At 43.2% G+C, this 19,610-nt stretch overlaps 1 protein-coding gene across 1 annotated transcript in view; it reads left to right on the top strand.

The window, feature by feature from the left end:
• CAMK2A (calcium/calmodulin dependent protein kinase II alpha) overlaps positions 1–19,145 on the top strand; it is a 44,520-nt gene extending 25,375 nt beyond the window's left edge. Inside the window, exons 11-15 of the mRNA XM_029583866.1 lie at positions 1,356–1,404; positions 8,702–8,777; positions 10,597–10,691; positions 13,913–14,141; positions 17,259–19,145. Coding sequence (XP_029439726.1) covers positions 1,356–1,404; positions 8,702–8,777; positions 10,597–10,691; positions 13,913–14,141; positions 17,259–17,262 — 453 coding nt within the window. The 3' untranslated portion in view covers positions 17,263–19,145. The remainder of the gene's footprint in view (positions 1–1,355; positions 1,405–8,701; positions 8,778–10,596; positions 10,692–13,912; positions 14,142–17,258) is intronic.
• The last annotated feature ends 465 nt before the right edge of the window (positions 19,146–19,610 follow it).

The raw sequence follows: 19,610 nt of genomic DNA, 5'->3' as shown, positions 1-19,610 counted from the left end.
TATTGGGTAGACACTGGGTGATGTGAGAAGATTGGGAGGAGAGAGTTGTGGCTATTGGGTACTGTGAGAAGATTGGGAGAGAGGAGATGTGAATATTAGGTACTTTGAAAAGGTTGGGAGAGATGTGGACATTAGGTAACACCATTGTTGGAGTAGACCCATGGACAGAGACCTGTGAAATTGAGAGAGAAACACTCTGGATATTGGGTTCTGAAAGAAGAGTAGCAAAGGAGTATTGTGGATTTTGAGTGCTATAAAGAGATTGGGAGAGGGTATCTGGATCTGCATATTGGGTGCTGTGAGAAGATTTGGAGAGGAGAGCTATAGGTGTAAGGCGCTAGATTGGAAGAGGAGTATAGTGGATATTACCTATTATGTGAGATCGGGAGAGGAGACTTGTGGTTATCGGATGCTGTGAGAAGATTGGGAGAGGAGAGCTAGGTGCTAGATTGGAAGAGGAGTATAGTGGATATTATGTATTATGTGAGCTCGGGAGAGGAGACATGGATATCAGATGAGAGAGGAGAGCTAGGTGCTAGATTGGAAGAGGAGTATAGTGGATATTACGTATTATATGAGATCGGGAGAGGAGACATGGATATCGGGTGCTGTAAGAAGATTGGGAGAGAAGAGCTAGGTGCTAGATTGGAAGAGGAGCATAGTGGATATTACGTATTATGTGAGATCGGGAGAGGAGATGTGGATATCGGATGCTGTGAGAAGATTGAGAGAGGAGAGCTAGGTGCTAGATTGGAAGAGGAGTATAGTGGATATTACGTATTATGTGAGATCGGGAGAGGAGATGTGGATATCGGATGCTGTGAGAAGATTGAGCGAGGATAGCTAGGTGCTAGATTGGAAGAGGAGTACAGTGGATATTGCGTATTATGTGAGACTGGGAGAGGAGACTTGTGGATATCGGATGCTGTGAGAAGATTGGGAGAGAAGTGTTGCAGATATTGGGTGCTATGAACCTAGTGGGAAAGGGAACGTGGATATTAGGTACTCGAAGTTTGAGAGAGGAGTGTTGTGGATGTTGGGTGCTGTGTGAAGACTGGGAAAGGAGATGCGGAGATACTGGGTGTAGTGAAAAGAGCGGGAGAGGTGTTTTGTGATATTAGGTGCTTTGTGGATATAAGATTGGAGGAAAGCATTGTTTATAATGGGTGTTATGAGAAGAATAGGAAAGGAGAGTTGTGGATATTGAGTGCTGTGAGAGTACTGGGAGAAGAGAGTTGAGGTTCATCTGGTGCCATAGAGTGGGTAAAGGCAGAATGTGTTTTCAAGGGGTGGAAACTTTTTGACCAGGCTTTGGAAAGCTCTTACTTTTCATTTCCCCTCTATTGTTTGCTCAGGAATCCTCAGAGAGTACAAACACCACTATTGAGGATGAGGACACTAAAGGTAGGAGGCAAAGACTGAAGACAGAATGTAATCTGCAGTATCTTGTCCTTCACAAGCCTCCGTGTTTCACACTGATAATAAGACTGAATTGACACTTTCCACTTTTTCTCCTTTCCAGTCCTCTTCATTTCCCTTACAAAAGGCCTTTGCATTGAGATTTTGTAATAATAATCTTTTTACATGCCAATTTATTTGCCAAGATTTGAAAGCCTTTTTTGTCTAGATGAGTACTTCCAAAATCTGAATTTTAAAGTAAAAGCAACACTTGGTGGAACCTCTTTAATTCTCCTCTTCTTTTCTGAAAGTCTTACGTCAGGTTAAATAAAATCCTGCAGATGGTACATGATCAAGTTCATCCATACCGTTATCACTCACCCTCCACTTCTAAGAACTCATACCTAGCAGAAAATGAAGGGATGAAATCTACTGATCTCAACTACTGTTCTAATAATTTATAGTGATGAGTGTTTAGATGATCCAAATGTGAAATTTGATCTGAATGAGTTACTTTTTCATTAGGTTTGGGTCATCCAAACAAAATGGGTGCAGTCCCCTGAAAAATCCTTTTCAGCTCGTTTGATTGGTCCCATAAAAGTCTGTTGGGGAAGCAAAGCCAGACAGAGTGGAGCTGGTCAGAGATGGAAAGAGTGGGACCAGTCATGTTTCAGTGCTTTTTCAGCAGCCTACGTTTACTGGCAGTTGCATGGATTGATTTGATCTTTTTTTAAATGAAAGTAAAATTAGCAGGGATGGTAACTTTCAAACTAGTGAGTGTGCACACATTTGCACGCAAACGGATCGTGCTCAGGGGCACAGCCATTTTATAATATACACGTGCATATGGGTGCATGTTATTAAATAGCCTGGCTGCATGCACACATGCGCCAGATTTTAAGTGGGCATGCTCATGTGCATGCAAATGCTGCTTCTACCAAGGAAATCAGGGATTTCAAAAGGGGCATGCGCAATGCTGTTCCCAGTTTTACCAGTTTGTCCCCAGTTCACTCAGTTATGAGATAGGTCCTCCAAAATCCCCTAGTTTTAATAGCCTTCATTTACCCCAGTTAGCCCCAACTCTTAAAACCCTACTGATCTGCCTAGTTTTCTTTTCTTTTTAACTTATATGTCATCCATAGCAGAAGTACAGTTACATGGCAGGGGGCTATGGCATGTGTCAGGTTACGTCAGTATTTGCGCGCTCATCTTAAGTTCATGCCCAACAATGCCCATGCCCTGCCCCTCTTTGAAATATTTAGAGATGTGAGCACTGCGGGAGATCCACATGTATCTCTGTTGATTTGAAAATCCATTTGGTGTCCACAAGCCCAACTTCCTCATGCATCCCCTAATATATCCTCATGCATCATACTTTTAAAATTCATCTCATATTGAGTAGCCAGTGACTATTTTGTTCTCAGTCATTCCTCTGCTAAATCTCAGAAATAAAAGGCAGAAATTGTGAAGCTCCTTGCTTCAAAGTTCCAATTAAAGATTACAAAAAATGTTTTAGATTTAGAGGAGAAAGCAAGGTGAGGTCTTACAGTTACTATCTTGTGTGTTAGCTGTGCTCTAGCAGCAGGAGAAACTGTAATCTCTGCATCAGAGTGTTAAAGCATAACCTCATAACAGCAGACTAGGACTGTACTTTTCTTCTTCAGCAGACAGGTAGTGTGTGTCACTTTCTGTAAGAAACAGAGAGAGTGAGAGAACCTGATTTTCTCTTGTAGCATGTGCAGAGTGGCCAGTGACTGTGCTGAGATAAGCTTGCTTTCTATGTAAAAGTCAGTGACACTGTTACACTGTACTAATTTTTCTGTGTGTGAGTCTTGCAGTAAATTCTTAATGTACTAGTCAGCAAGCATGCCTTGGGGTGTTCATGCCACTATTAATGCCCTTTGCCCCTCAAAGGGTGGATTGGGCTTTTTATGCCACTGTTGGAACCCTTTGCTCCTCCTTTTGTGCTGAGGGGTGTTCATGCCATTCTTGGTGTCTTGGGATGTTGTTACCTCTGCTGCTGATGCCTGCCAGCAAGTTTCATAAAACTTGGATGAAAACCCCAACGTTAGATTCAAAAATAGGATGAACTGTTTCCCTCATTGAGTTTAATGGAAATGAATTAAATGAATGAGCTTTCTGATCCGAACCAAATGAAATAGAAAAGCAAACCAAAAATCCACACCAAACCAACATTTGTTTTCTGAGAACACCCCTAATAATTTATGGCAAAGTTATGAAGAAATCCCCTACTGGAATAGACAAGCCTCTGAAACACACATCTGTGGTCATTGCAAAGCAGGATGAAAGATTTTGGGGACCTAGGCACACCACATCTAGGGGATACATCTCAGATAAAATTGATGCAGGCCTCCTTCTTTAATAAGAGCTTGATTGGGTCTTCTTCTTTCTGGCTGCCGCTTCGGCTTCCTAGTGTTAATGCTGCCACTGCGTGGCGAATTATGCAAGATAAATGATATGGCTGGAAAGGCCCTTCTTTGAAAATTGTAGAGAGGTTTATTTATTTATTTGATTTGATTTGTGGATTGCCTTTCCATGAAACTCTAAGTCGGAGGGGGGGGGGGGCAATTCTGGTCCTCAGCCACAAATAGGCCAGGTTTTTCAGGATATCCACAATGAACATGCATGAGAGAGATTTTCACACACTGCCTCCATTGTATGCAAATCTGTCTCATGCATGTTCATTGTGGATATCCTGAAAACCAGGACTATTGGTGGCTCGTTAGGACCGGAGTTGGCCACTTAATGATTTACAACACTATAATTCAAACATGCCGTCCTTTGTAAAATATGCATATACATAACAATCTATTATAAATAAATAACAATATTATAAATGCACTTAATCTTTAAAATTAACATACATACAACACAAAACTATATAACATAGAACATATTAGATCAGAAAAGACAGTATTAAAAACAAAATCCAAAGGTAAACATAGCAACTCAACACAATCCAAGCAGAGTGAAATTTACACTATTAGAAGTGGTAAAATACAATCCCCACTATCAGTCAGGATATGCAAGCAAAAGCAACTCCATTTTCACAAGATGTCTGAACTTTAAGTAATCTTTTTCTAGGCATATTTCTTTTGGTAGAGTGATCCATATCGTGGGAGGTCATGCAGGTAAAAAGCACGAGTCCTTGACCAAATCAGTCTTATCTCTTTAAACATTAGAATACTGAAAAACATGTCATTGGTGGACCTTAAATGCCTTCTAGGAACATATGGCCTTATCCTATAAGCTCAACAGCCAGGTCCACCCCCATTCACCACTTCTATTCTAATCAAAGGTTATGTACAGAGAGGTTGAGTGACTTGGTCAAGATCACAGAGTGCATGGGGGAATGAAAACTAGGCATCCAGATTTTACAGTTTTGTACGCCAGCTCTTATATTACACTGCCAGCCCTCTGTTTACCTGTATTTTTTACTGAATGTAGCCATTTCTTTACCCACAACCACCAGCTGCTCTTTAGTAAAAAGAGTTTGTACAGTATGGGGTAGATTTTCAAAGGGTTACGCCCATAATCCCCGAAAACCTACCCCAAACCCCCCCGTGCATGCCGAGCCTATCTTGCATAAGCTCAGCGGCGCGCGTAAGTCCCGGGGATTTCCTGGGGGGCGTGTCGCGGTGGTGTGTCATCCGGGGGCATTCCGGGGCGGGGCCATGGGCGAGGTTCCGGCCCCGGGGACATTCCGGGGGGTGTGGCCGCGGCCTCCGGACCAGCCCCTGGACCGGAACATGGCGCGCTGGCAGCTGGCCCGTGCGCGAGAGTTACGCCTGCCTCGAGCAGGCATAACTTCTGGAATAAAGGTGGGGGGGGGGGGGTTTAGATAGGGCTGGGGGAGTGGGTTAGATAGGGGAAGGGAGGGGAAGGTGGGGGGGAGGTGGAGGGAACGGAGGCCGGCTGCGTGGCTCAGTGCACGCAGGCTGCCGATTTTGCTCAGCCTTGCGCACGCCGATCCCGGATTTTAACAGATACGCGCGACTGTCTTCAGAAACGTGGGGGTAACCTGCACGGAGCAGCAGTTACTACCTTGGGAACTTGCTGGGCAGACTAGATGGACCATTTTTGTCTTTTTCTGCCGTCATTACTATGTTACTATGTTACCATCTTTGCAGCATGCCAGACAGACCTGGGTGCATAAGCAGATGTATTTATGCTAAGACTTCTGGTTCTAGTTACGGCTGCAAGTGCAGCCTTTGCACTAGTACTATGAGTTTGGCCACTATATGATCTGTTTGATTATGATCATTTAGAACAGTGTAGCTAAAGATTTTGGTAAGGAAATGCTCCCTGGAGGCAGCTCCAGGAGACTCTGGGTCTTCAGGAGATCCTTTGGAACTGGAAGCGTTAAGAACTGTTGGTTCCCACTTCCTGCTTTGAAGCTTTGTTTACCAAGAAAGCCTTATGAAACAGTTTCCACTATTAATTTGTAAAATCGTTTGGATTAAGTGAGTGTGATGGACTTTGACTTGACATTAAGTTAATTGAAAATTCACCCACGCAAGGTGAAATTACCCAGGAGAAGGAACAAAAGAATCAACATGTAAAAAGATCAGAGTGCTTCAGGCACAAAAAATGCAAAAAAAACCCTCCTTAATTGATAATACATTCATTTCATGAGCAACTTCTCCTCTTTCCTTCCTCCCAATTCCATTGGTAGAATCAGAAGTAACTTCTGCAAACAGCCATTCAGTAAATTACTTTTCCATTAATTGGGATACACAAAAGAGAACTCTAATTGGCTCTAAGAAGCCCTAATGAATCAAACATTGATTAAAATGCATAGAAGAGTTGCTATAGAGCAAGTTATTTCTGTTTTTAATTTATGTTTACAATTCTGTGATGACAAGCAAATGCAGTGAGCCTCACCGATGGATCACAGTGCTCTGCCAGCTCAGAGGATTCCTTGAGAGATTTCCTGAAAAGGTTCTGAGCAAGAATCTTAGAATCTTTGAGGCAAGGATCGAAGGCCTCATCATCATTTGGTTCAGCTCCTATAGGAACATCTCAAGGGACAAGGGTAGCCCTTGTACAAAACTGAGCATCTACCAAGGCCTTGTCCCTTGAGATGCTCCTCTCGGACTTCAACCAAATAATGACCAGGCCCATCTCCCTTGGGGGGGAGAGATGGGGGTGCTCAGCCAGGCAAGCTATTTCTTAAATATTGGGTGGAGGGTGAGGAATCGGGCCACAGGCCTACTCTTTTTTTTTTTTTTTTACCCCAAAACAGTGTCATTTTACTGGATTTCCTTTGAAGATATTCAGTTAAGTAGCAAGTTACCTGGTCATTCAAGGCCAGGTAACTATAGACCTGCTCTGAGGCAAGTTTAACGTTAGCTGGCTAATTGAGCCGAATACAACAGAAAATCACCTAAATTAACTGGATAACTTAGGCCTTCCTTTTATCCTGCTAAAATCTGGCCAGATTAGTGGCCCAATATTTAAAAACTTGTGAGTTATCTAGCTAAATGGTTTTGAGTATTGGCATCTTAATGACCTAGCTGGATAAAATGTATCTGGTTAAAGAAGCCAGATATTCAAACCTTGAGGGTTATCTGGGTAACTCCAACTTATTCGACAAACCTCTTCAAATATTGACTTCTAAGAGGTCTATATTCAGTGCCATTTGTCCAGCTAAGTTTAGGCTTAACCAGATAAATGGTGCCGTTTGAATATCCAGCCACTCTCAGCAGCTGTTACTTCTCCAACTTTCTTTTTATCCAGCTAAAATGTTAACAGGATAATTTGGGGGTGGTGCATGGAATTCCAGGCCAGATTCAATGATTTGGCTAACTTAGGCAGATAAATGCCGATATTCAGCATTATCTTAGCAGGATAACTTTAAGGCTGCAGGAAAGCAGTCCTAAAGTTAGCTGAATAAACTTAGCTAACTTTGAAATAAACATGGATATTCGGCAGCATGGGCACACTACTGAATGTCCAAGTCAAGCTAACCGGATACAACATTTTAATCCGACCAGCAGCTGAATATGGACCTCTGGATATTTAGTGCATGTACATTAGTATATTGGCTCTTTTGTAACATAGTAATGAAGTAGGTGAACTCAGAAGAAGACCAACAGGCCCATCCAGTCTGTCCAATTATTCCTGTCCATATTGCTAAGGATATATCCCAGCTGCCAACCATATAGCATGAGTGCTTGTAAGATATCTCTCCTTATCCAGGGTAGATTTTGTCATTTTTCTTCTTTGTATTCTTCCATTCAGGCAGAGGAGCATTCAAAATCCCCCACTTAGTTCATGCCCAGAACCCTTCCTTCCCTATTTTTAACCACAAGGCTTTGTATAATTTAATTAAATATCAATACTAGCATGGCCTGTATTACTGTTCTTGCAGCCTGCCAGCCAGACTCAGCTGCCAGGTAATTTTTTCATCAGGACCTGCTAGACTGCCAACGTCAGTGTGGTTGCTCCCTGAGCGTTTGGCCTCCCTTTGGCTCCCTGTGTAATCTGCCCGACAAACCCAACTGCTTGAGCTCCTGCTGCGCTGCCGCTAGGACTTCTTGCAACAAGACCCAATTGCTGGTTAATTCTGTCATCTCGGCCTGCCAGACAAACTCGGCTGCGTGCTCCCCTGCATTTCTTCCAGGACTTGTGACTTTTCATATGGCTCACTTGACACTCGTTCTGAAAATTCCAACACTAGTTGTTTAATATTCAGGTAAGGCATCTTAAACGCAGCTAGGCTATGCTTCTGCTGTCACGTCACTTTTTTGCAACTACGGATACTCTGTGCTTATCCCATGGCTTTGTGAACTTTGCTATTTTTTTTAGCCTCCACTACCCGCTTTGGGATGGCGCTCCACACATCCACCACTGGCTCCATAAAAAATATTTTAGGCGGCAGAGAGAATCCACTGAACTGATTTCAACACATTAACATTTTTTAGTGGGAAAATAAATTAACCGGTACTGAGAGTGGCAAGCTGCTTGCTATAGAAACTGCAGGATTTTTCAGCTCGGTAGATGCCACTGCTCCTTCCTCCCTAGAAGAAACTGCATTCCAGCAATTAACATGCATGGTTTGATAGATTACCTATGCACGAATCAAGGAGTGCTATATGGGCGATTCCATTCGGGTATGTTGGATTTCCTTGACTGTCTTCAGTAAGGGGCACAGAACACAGCACTGCGCATAATAACAGGAAGCCAACAAGTGCTAAAAAAAACCCAAAACATCTCTCAGCAGGAAGGTATCCCAAAGTCTGCATCCTTCAAACTTTAACTACTTCCTTTTTGTTTGCAGTGCGAAAACAAGAAATCATTAAAGTGACGGAGCAGCTGATCGAAGCAATAAGCAATGGAGACTTTGAATCATACACGTAAGTTTGTCTTGTGAAGGAACGGCAAGCAGAGGGTTTCCACTGGTTCAGATGGCAGGAATCTAAAAGTAAAATGGGATGGATTAGCCGGACAAGGTGAAAATGTTTGGCCTGGTTGATCTATTTCATTTAAAACTGGCAGGTCAGCGAATCATTACGTGGGAGTCACTGTCGGCTTTGCTTGTTGTACTAAGGTGTGTTGGATTTTTAAAAAAAAATGTTCCTACAATTCCTGTCTTGCCCTGCCTGACGCACTGTGGATATGGCACTCCCTTTCCGTCAGCCATCCTCAGGATGGTCTGAGTGGCAGCTTTAGTAGCAGGTAAAAGCACAATGAATATTTTTATAAGGCAGTCGGCAACAGGTTCTGGAGAAAATCGGGGCACTGGAACTAAAGCATGGACATCCCATTTTATTTTTATTGTGCTATTTTATAATCTGATATGCAATCTGGGGCATCACTGAGAATGCTGAAAACTTGTACTAGTAGTAACCCTCTGCTCCCACCCCCCCAAAATTACCCACAACCCTAAACTAGAGAAACAGAAACCTACAGGAGTGACAAAGCCTCGCACATTTTCAGAACGAGGTACGACAGTTTCCCCCCACCTTTTATGAAGCATTTCCACAGATTTTCAGCATCCCGTGGATGAAGGTAGGAGTTTACCTGATAGGGTAGGTGACACTGTTAAATACTTGTCATTGCTAACGTCTGGGCTCTGCAAAAGGAAAATCCTCAATAGCATTTCTGCAAAAAAAAGCTGTAAGTAACATCCGTGGTTTTAAGGCAAGCTGGCTGCAAACTTTCGATTTCCATGAATAGGGCTTACTAATGAGGAAAACTGCTATAGCGAGGCCCTAGAAGAGGATCACGATGGAGGTCAGTGCAGGGTTTCTGGTGGAGATTTATTTCTCACATATAATAAACACAGGGACAAGGAAACACAGTCAAGTCGACTCGGCTAACTGATAGTACAGAAGGTGCCCAAAGGTAGTTCCTAAGGAGAAAATCAGAAGACAGGGGAATGAAAGACTCAGGGCTGAAACTTATAGGGTTCCAGGGAGGAGTGCTGTATTGGGCTGGAGCTCCAAACCTGCCCTGTACCTGCAGCTCAAATAGGGTGGCGCGCCAGATGGTGAGGGCTGCTGGCATCAGGAAGCAAGCTAACCCAAGGCAAGAGCTTTACATTGCACAGAGGCTCTTCAAGAGAAGCGTAGGAGGCTACGAACAACCTGGGGGGAATATTTGATGGGAAAAGGTAAAGAAGATATTATTGGGGGAAATAAGGCGTATTTGTGGTCTGTGACAACTACTGTGGGGTTGTGGCTGCGAGGTGAACAGCTACAACCAAAGGCTGCGTTCTCACCAAGTATGAGAGAGCAGGTGAGTGGGTATTGGCCGGGCTCAGAGCTCAGGCCTTTGCAGCAGTCTAAGAGGACGCTGGAGTCAGAGCAGGGGATCCAGTGGTAACAGGAGGAAGCTTCACAAGGCCGCGTAATTCTTCTGCCACCACTCTGTCTGTTATGTTTTAAGCTTCATCCTGCTCCGATGCACTGGAAACAGGTACCAGTTTCCATGGAAGGCTAAGTATGATCATTTTAGACAATTTGATGTAACAGGATAATTCCTTCTTCTTTCCTTCTGCCTGTGCATCTTCCTCTGTTTCTTATGTGTACTCTTTCCTGCCATTTATGATTCTTCTCTCTCTCGATTACCCTCCCTTTTCGTTCCATTTATCTGTCTCTCCCCTCCTCCTTTTTTCTCTCTTTTCACGTTTGTCTTTTTTCTTTTCTGTTTTTCCATTTATTCCTTCTCTAGAAAGATGTGTGACCCTGGAATGACTGCCTTTGAACCAGAGGCTTTGGGGAACCTGGTGGAAGGGCTGGACTTCCATCGATTTTACTTTGAAAATTGTAAGCAACTCAACTTCCTTCCCAGTGGTCACCAAGCTCTCTGCTTGATTCCAGCAGAGTCAAGTGCCTGTGTGCTCATGAATGTCAGGTTCACGTGGATAGTTCACGTCTCACATTCTTATTCCTTCTAGCTCATATTTTCTTGGTATAGCATAACCAGGGGCCTTGTCAACGTCTCTTTATCAGAAAATATGCAAAAGTTTGGACTGCAGAAGCATCTCATTCTGCCTGAATAGAATGTCTGTATAAAATACACAGGGAAAGACGTACTAAGCATTTTTCCTATAGAGGCAAAATGGAAAAATCCCTTCGGTATATTGGGCCCGTAATAAATTGGTTATATAGCTGTATCAAGTCAAATCATCAATTATTTATGGCAAATCTTTCCAACAAGAGTTCAAGGTAGGTTACATAAATAATTTCAAAATATTACAGATACAATCTGCCAGTATGACAGTATAACATGCAGTGCAAGTATTTCAGGTACAATATACAAAATATAACAGGCACGATAAATATGACAAATGTAGCAACTATACCAGAGGACAACATGCGAAATGTAGTGGAGGAGCTTCAAGGGTACTTATCACGCAATAAGATGAAGGGGGTATGTACAGAGTTTAAATAGGGTTCATGTTAGTGGTTTGTATTAAAAGCTGCTTCAAAGAAACAGGTCTTAACCAGCCTTCTGAAGGAGGGAGATCTAGAGCAAGTCTGATTCAGCATGGTGGGGTCTTCCTCAGGGCCGAGCAGACCCCTACAAAGGTCTTCTTTCTGGTATTGCTGAAGCAGATTGTTTTTGGGGAAGAGAACTGTCAGGTGGGCCTGAAATAGTGGGGTGATATGTAGGTAAATGATCTGCTGAGATATAATGGCCCCAAGCCTTTCAAGGCTTTGTAGGTTAGGAACAGGATTTTGGCACAGAAGAGTGTAGGGAAGTCATTCTAAGACCGGTGTTATTTGATCACACTTTTTCTGCCATGTTTTCATATCGATGAGTATGAATACATTAGCCAAAAAGAATTATTGGCCCCTGAAGGTGATTCCGTTGAAACATAGGCCTGTGTCGAGCAGATTAAAGTTGCTGTAGCTGGTTTGTTAAAATTTTCGCGCGCATGGTGGGCAAGACATATGGTGAACAAAACATGGTTTGATAAGATGAGTATATGTTTGTTTCTGTTTGGTTTATGTGATACTGTCAGTTAACAGAAGGATATGTCAATAACGAAATACAGGATCGTTGCAGAGTTCAATGAGCGGGTAAATGATATTAATTTAAAGTGGGTTTTTTTTAAATGCCTGACGCCATTGCGTGGCAAGAGACATTAGATAAACTTATGCACATTATTGTACATCTTTGATATCTTTTTCTTCGGTTGAATTTGTTAAAAACTTCTCCTAAGCAAACTGGCATTAGAAAGTGATTATTACACCTCTTTTTGTATATAATTTTGGATCAATAGTCAAAGTCCCATTTTCCCTGAGTAAAACTGTTTTTACCCAGGGAAATGGCTTTCTTACTGCCCTCCCCGTGCATAGCCAGCCTCAAGAAAAATAGTGCTACAGGCTTCATGCCTCCAGGTAGCCATATGGGTAGCTTAGAATAGAGGCCTATGTTATTAGAGCATAAAAGTGTTCTTGTCAAGTTGATAGTCGCTGGAAAAATAAGAGCTCTGGGTTTTCTTGTTTGCCTGTTCTGAGTTCTAAGTCTCCTGCGGCAGGCAGCTCTGTAAACCTTTTCCTTAATCAGTGAGTACGAAAGTGAGATTTTGGAGCAGATTCATCAAGGGTTAGATTTTCAAAGTGCCACTAAACTCCGTCTGGCAGATCTTGGCCGGTAAAGTTAAGCTGATGTTCAGCTGCACCCAACAAGTTTGGTTGATTGGCTAGTTTTCTTGTTTTGATTTATAAGCGACCTTTACAAGATATTTGGCGGAATACAATAACAGATAATAAAACCAACAACACAACAAGTGAAAAGTGGCTGAGACAGGCTGGCATAAAGCTAGCGGGCCAAAATTAACATGTGGAGTTTTGGCAGGTTGGTGCTGAAAATTAGAAACATAAAAACATAGAGCATGATGGCAGATGAAGGCCATCCAGTTGGCCCATCCACATCTCCCTGCTCAGGTCTATGGCCCCTTCTCCTCCTCTGCGCATGTCTCATGTTTTCTTGAATTCTGATACAGTCCTCGTCTGTACCACCTTCACAGGAAGGCTGTTGCAAGTATTCCCCATCCTTTCCCTACAGAAATATTTCCGTAGATTACTCTGAAGTCTACCCCTTTTCACCCTCACCTCATCACCCCTGGTCCTTTCCATTGAAAGAGATCCGCCTTATGTGCATGTATTCCCTGGAGGTATTTAAATGCCTTTATCATATCACTTCTTTTCCTTCTTGCCTTCAGGGTATACATGCTTAGATATTTAAGTGTGCCTTCAGATGAAGATCATTGGTCATTTTAGTAGCTTCCTCCTGCACTGTTCTGTATCCTTTTTAAGGTGCAGTCTGCAGAGCTGTTCATTCCACGCTAGCTGGCTAAATTGTATTCTCCATCCACACTCCACCTCCATGGCCGCCCATTTTTTTTGAGTAACTAAATTTAGCCACCTTGTGAATTTAGAGAAACAAACTTAGGCCTGGATTCACTAATGCCGCAAGGCTTAGTGAATCCCATAAAAGGTGTAGTTATTCGGCGCGAAATAGGCAGCGAAAAGGCTCCTTACCTTTTGCTGTCGGCGACGTCCCGACTCCTCCTCTTCCGGGGCCGACTCCACCCCGATGTAGCTAGCACAGGCCTGCGTTAAGCTTTCCAGCTATCGCACGCTTGCACTGGTAGCGCAAGCGTGCGTTAGCCTTAGAAACTAAGGCCCTTAGTAGCTTAGCAGTGAAGAATTTTCAAAGGCTGAGGTTTAGCTGGCTAACTCCCAAAGTTTGCAAACTAAACCCTTGGAAAATGTCCCTTAAGCTTTACTCCTGTAGATACAAAAATGGGAGAAAAGCCTCAGTGAATTGGTAACTTTGAAGCAGCAGTTCAACATAGCTGAAACATGCAATATATAACACAATAGTCTGCCTAAAATGCAAAGTCCTTTTCTTCACCAGAAATACAATGCACAGAAAATTAATTCTTCAGAAGAAAGGCTTAAGATGGTGGAACTCCAGCCTAATTGCATTTTCCCTTTTCTGCTTTCCCATTCTCTTTTCTGCGCACCTCCAGTGTGGTCCAGGAACAGCAAGCCAGTGCACACCACCATTTTAAACCCCCACATCCACCTCATGGGGGACGAATCTGCCTGCATTGCGTACATTCGCATCACGCAGTACATTGATGCCGGCGGGGTTCCCCGCACCGCGCAGTCCGAGGAGACCCGGATCTGGCACCGCCGGGATGGCAAATGGCAAATCGTTCACTTCCACAGATCGGGAGCTCCTTCCGTTCTACCACAGTAAGCGGAACTCCTACTGTAACCTTCTCTTCAGCTAATCACAGTTTGCCACTCGTGGGAGAAAACCAAATGTATTCATTCTCGTTGCACAGCCTCAGGATAATGAAGCAGGTGCTAAGTACACCCGTGAAAGTATGTGCATAGATTTCAAAATAAAACCCCCATGTGTGCTTTCCCTCCTGCAACCTAACCACACCCATATTTTACCTGCACTAAGAGGGAGGGGCAATTATCAAACTCCATTTTTACCTAGGTAAACATATATTCACCTGCGTACAAACGTTTAAAATTGCCCACATTGGAAGTTATTTTCAGGTTTTACATGCTTACAGCTGGGTTTTGCACATGTAAATGCACTTTTAAAAATTGCTACAATATATGCCATTGAATTGTCAATAGGTTTACACATGTAAGTGCACTTTAAACATATAAGTTGGCTTTTGAAAATAGCTGTGATAGTATTTTACATTTACAGACATAACTCCTTTGAAAATTACCTCCCCAATGCGCAATTAGCGTATACAAGTGGCTGCCCGCCTGTTGGCAGGGTTTTAAATAATTTTTTGGAAACTGCTAGATGGTTCATATCAGCATTAGGAAAGGGGGAAAAATAATGTGGCTTAAGGATCAGGGAACAATCGTAAAGGTGTTTGTTGTCCTGTTTCTTTTCCTGAAAAAAAAAGGCAAAAGAAGAAGTACCAGAGCGTATCCTGCTAAACCAAAGCAGGACTTGGAGCAACGATTTTTCAGGCAATCTGAATCCTATTCAAAATAAAGATTTGCATCAGCAATACCCACTGGTGCTGCAGTCACAATGGAGGTTTTTCAAATTATGTTAATAGCTAATGGAAACCAATGATCCTGTTAAATCGTCATTAAAGAGTCCTTTTAAATGTCTTTGTAACCTGAAAAGAAATTAAGGACTCTGGTCATTAGATTTGGTACCTCTAACTGTTTTTATCTTCTGTCACGTACAACAATCTCTCTGAACAGCTGATAATGTTTCAGAGTAGGGGTGGCCACAAAGATCTAGTTTTCAGGGTATCCATAGTGAATATGCATGAGAGAGATTTGCAGGCATTGGGGTAGATTTGATAAATTTGCGCGAGCGCGTACTTTTGTTCGTGCACCAGGCGTGAACAAAAGTATGCTGGATTTTATAAGATACGCACGTAGCTTATAAACTCCAGGGTCGGCGCGCGCAAGGGGGTGCACATTTGTGCAACCTGCGCGCGCCGAGCCTGGCGCGCGCTGCCTGTTCCCTCCACCTCCCCTCACCTTCCCCTCCCTTCCCCTACCTAACCCACCCCCCCGGCCCTATCTAACCCCCCCCCACCTTTGTTGGCAGATTTACGCCTGCCTCTGGCAGGCGTAAATCTGCGCGCGCCAGCAGGATGCTGGCACGCCATCACCCGACCCGGGGGCTGGTCCGGAGGCCTCGAAGACGCCCCCGGGCCGGCGTCACGCCCCCGACATGCCTCCCGCCCCGCCCCGAAATTCACACCGCCCACCCGATACGCCCCCTTTGCAAAGCCTCGGGACTTACGTACGTCCCGGGGGCTTGCACGTGCCGTCGAGCCTATGCAAAATAGGCTCGGCGCGCGCAGGGGGGGTTTGGGGTAGGTTTTCGGGGGGTACGCGCGTACCCCTTTGAAAATCTACCCCATTGCCTCCACTGTGTGCAACTATAACTCATGCATATCAATGTGGATATCCTAAAAATTCAGAGCTGATTGTGGCTTTTGAGGACCAGAGTTGGCCACCCCTGTTTTAAAGGCGGTAGGTAGTGTCACAGAGCGGGGAGCTGTACTCCTATCATCACCCACAGATATGCACAAACATCCACAGCATAGGTAGAGGATAAAAATACAGATGGCTACGTTGACTGTGCCTCTATTGGCCTCAATCACAGTCAGTTGGAAATTTGATCCCTGGCATAGATCTCATGCCTCTGGGGTAAAAGGTTACAATTTGACTCCTTTCCTTAATAAACCTAATTGAAGTCTGCTAAATATTTCACTAATCTCCCAGCAGGTCAAGTATCAAGGAGGTCAGCTTAACTTCTGCTTGGCAGTGGCTTAATTTTGCAATTCCAACAATAATATGCAGTAATCACAACTATATAATAGTAAACCGACATCTTCTTAGAAGCTAGGCCAAGTGGCGAGGCAGTAAAGCCTTTAAGAGCCAGGCAGGAGATCTGGATGAGACATCAGCAGAGGCAGATAGAGAAATGCCTTCTTACCACTGTGTGTGTCTGATTTCTTACACTTTGGGCCTGATTTTCAAAAGCATTTAAATGCTTAAAAATTGGTTTTACACAAGTAAATGCACTTTACCTGAGTAAATTGAAAAATTCTAAGGTATATGCCATCGAATTGCCATAGGATTTACCCTTGTAAGTGCACTTTACACGGGTAAATGGCTTTTGAAAATTGCTACAATAGCAGTTACACATGTAAATCCTTTTGAAAATTTCCCTGTAAGGAGGTAATTTTGAAAAGAGTTATGCATGTAAATGTGATATATTATTGTAGCAATTTTCAAAAACCCATGTTTGCGCTTCAAGTGCATTTACACATGTAAAACCTATTAACAATTCAATGGCCTATGTTGTAGCAATTAACTTAACACGCATAAAATCTAGCTTTAAATGTGTAAATCCTTTTGAAATTTCCCCCAGTGCACCTGCCCCATTGTTCTACCTTGCATCTCAATGAGTTGGCTCGTCATCTTATGTCTTGTTCAGTCCAATCTAAAAGCAAGACCTCGGCGCTGAACTCCCCTACCGTTTCTCCTCCATTATGGACATGTCACTGTTGAGTCTTGAGCAAGACAAAAAATTATCCGTCCACAATACCTGAACTTGAATGGGTTGCAAATATTAGTTTTGCTTTCAAAGACCCGTCACGTAAATACTTATGGAAACTCCCAAATCCTGAGCAACAATGCAATTATAAAGCTCTTACTGCATTAAGCACTAAGAACACGAGAAAAAGCCTGAAGATGCTTTTAATCCTGTACCTGCAGTGTGATGAAGAATATCTTTTATTTGTGTTGGTAGGATGGCGCCCTTGCAGCGTTGAAACATGACCTCTGTGTACTTGTGTCTTGCAGCTGAGGTGGCAGCAGGAGGCCCAGGAGAGGCTGGTGTCAATGCTTGAGAAGGCACAGGGAAAATTCCATCCTTCATCCTAGAGACCTCACCCGTCAGACTCTGCTACTGACTACGGCTTGGATCCTGCTAGGAATCCACCTCCTTTTCCCTCCCACCCACTTTCCCACCAAACTCCTCCTTTTTAAAAAAACAAAAAAACCATCTAATTGGTTCCTTCCCCATTCTTTTGAATCATTTCTGTGGCTGTAGGGAGTGTGCGAGACCCTAGTAGGTGCAGAGGGTAGGCGTGAGCGGTCCAGTTCTTTTGCAGAAAACGCGGCCTGCTTGAGCACCGAATGGCAGCCGTGATACGAAGAGCCAGCGGAGGGAACGCCTGTGATTTATTGGAGAGATCTGCGTCAACACTTGCAGCCGGGCCCAGCCGCACGGAAATCCACTTCGCCTGCTGGTTCTTTGCCTCTTTGTGGCAAAAGCACTCCCCCCACACACACCCCAGCCCCCCTCCCCCCGAGCCCTCTGCCATTCGGAAGGTCCATCAGTTTTAAAGCATCCCTCCTTGGAAGTTGTCTGGGAATTTGCCTCTGCATGGGTGTAAGTAGTGCTATACACGTTCAAGCAACATTGTTATTTTACTTTTAGTAGTCGTGTTGACCCTGAAGAAAATTGGGGTGTCTGTAGGCTGTACTACCTTCTATTAATCCAACATAAGAATAATCTTAAGATAATATAGTATAGGGCTTCCCAAACATTTTTTTCAGGATCCCACAGCCAGTAGGGTTTTTTGCGATATCCCCATTGAATATACATGAGATCATGTTGCACGTGCTGAGTCTCCAATACGCGCAAAGTGATCTCATACACGTTCATTGGGGGCTATTCGGAAAACCCAGCTGGCGGTGGGGTCACTAGGACAAGAACAGGAAGCCCTGCTATAGTATACGAGCTTTTGGGTTGGGGGACCCATGTGATCGCGAAAGCTTAGGTACTACAGCATCTTTAGATTATTCTTATGCTGCTTCAGTAAAAGGTATGACGACCCATAACAAATCCCGTTATACTGCAAGTGGATATTTGAAATAATTATGCTCATGTTTTATCTCTTGCGGATCGTACTTGCTTGCTGATAGCACCAGGGCCTTGCGGCTTTGGTGGTGTTCAAAGAGCAAGTGTGAAACATGAAAAGAGAAAAACAATTTTTTGTCATTTTACATGTACAATTTTTGTACTGAAATCTATCTATCTTTATATATATAATATATTGGATCTAGGCTTTAAATGAAATAAAATTGGTATGTGGATACCTAAAATGGTATATCCGTCAGAGAACCCTAAATTAGGGTAAATAACACCACTAAAATGATTTGAAAGATGATTAATGTTGCAAGTTTTATTACACAATGGCAAAGATTATCAAAACTATTCAAAAAATATTTCAAAAAATAAAATTGGCACTATATATAGATATATATATCGTGTTACACAAATCCTCTCTCATGTATTGATGAAAATACATAAAAGGGATTTGGCATGACTGTGGCAAAATTATTCTAAATATTCTCTGTCTATATATTTTTATATGTCATAAACCTGTTACGTTTGGGACCACCAGTGAAGCAACAACACATCTGCACATCTGTCGGGGTATTAGTCAGGGGCAAGACAGCAGCAATCATTATAGCTGAGAGTGGTATCAAACGGTTCCGCTGCCTTCAGCCTGTAACAGTTAAAAGCAAAAAAATCAATTGGCGTGGCTATATTTAACTTTGACATTGGTACAGTACTTTGTTTAGCGATGTTAACACCGCAATAAGCTTATGTGGACAGGGCAAGGAAACAGTGTCCTCCCTTGTCCTCTTAAGAGAAACAGAAAATCTTCCAGCTGAAGGTTTACCTTCTTCCTGGTGAGTGAAAATTGGGGGAGGGGAAGGGGGCAGGGGATGGCTCTTAATAATATTAAAGCTATGCCAAGCTGTGTCAGTCAGATATCACATGCCCCTGGCTCTAAGTATGCTAAGCATTTGTGCTTGTTGTTAGCTATGATCTTTATAGCACCCCTTGTGGTAAATCCACCCATGATGTCTTGAAGGTAATGGCTACCAGAACCTACAAATATTTCTCATGTTTATGGTTAGGTCATGCATTAGTTTGCATGTATGTGTTTCGAAGTGCGGAGTTCAGCTTGGGGAGACACTGTGCGTGCACAGTGGCAGGATTTCATGGAGTGCTGCTTTGCAGGAAAGGGCTTTGACATCCAAAATTCTCATTTCCGTTTTACCAACTAGCCTTGATTTATCTCATTGATGGCTTCCAGAATTTTCTTGCACCTATTTTGTCCTCAGATTTTTCCTTAA

The sequence above is a fragment of the Rhinatrema bivittatum genome, chromosome 18, assembly GCF_901001135.1.
Source record: "Rhinatrema bivittatum chromosome 18, aRhiBiv1.1, whole genome shotgun sequence".
Classification (NCBI taxonomy): Eukaryota; Metazoa; Chordata; class Amphibia; order Gymnophiona; family Rhinatrematidae; genus Rhinatrema; species Rhinatrema bivittatum.
The sequence above is the reverse complement of the archived record's forward strand: the minus strand, read 5'-3'. Positions and strand labels throughout refer to the sequence as shown.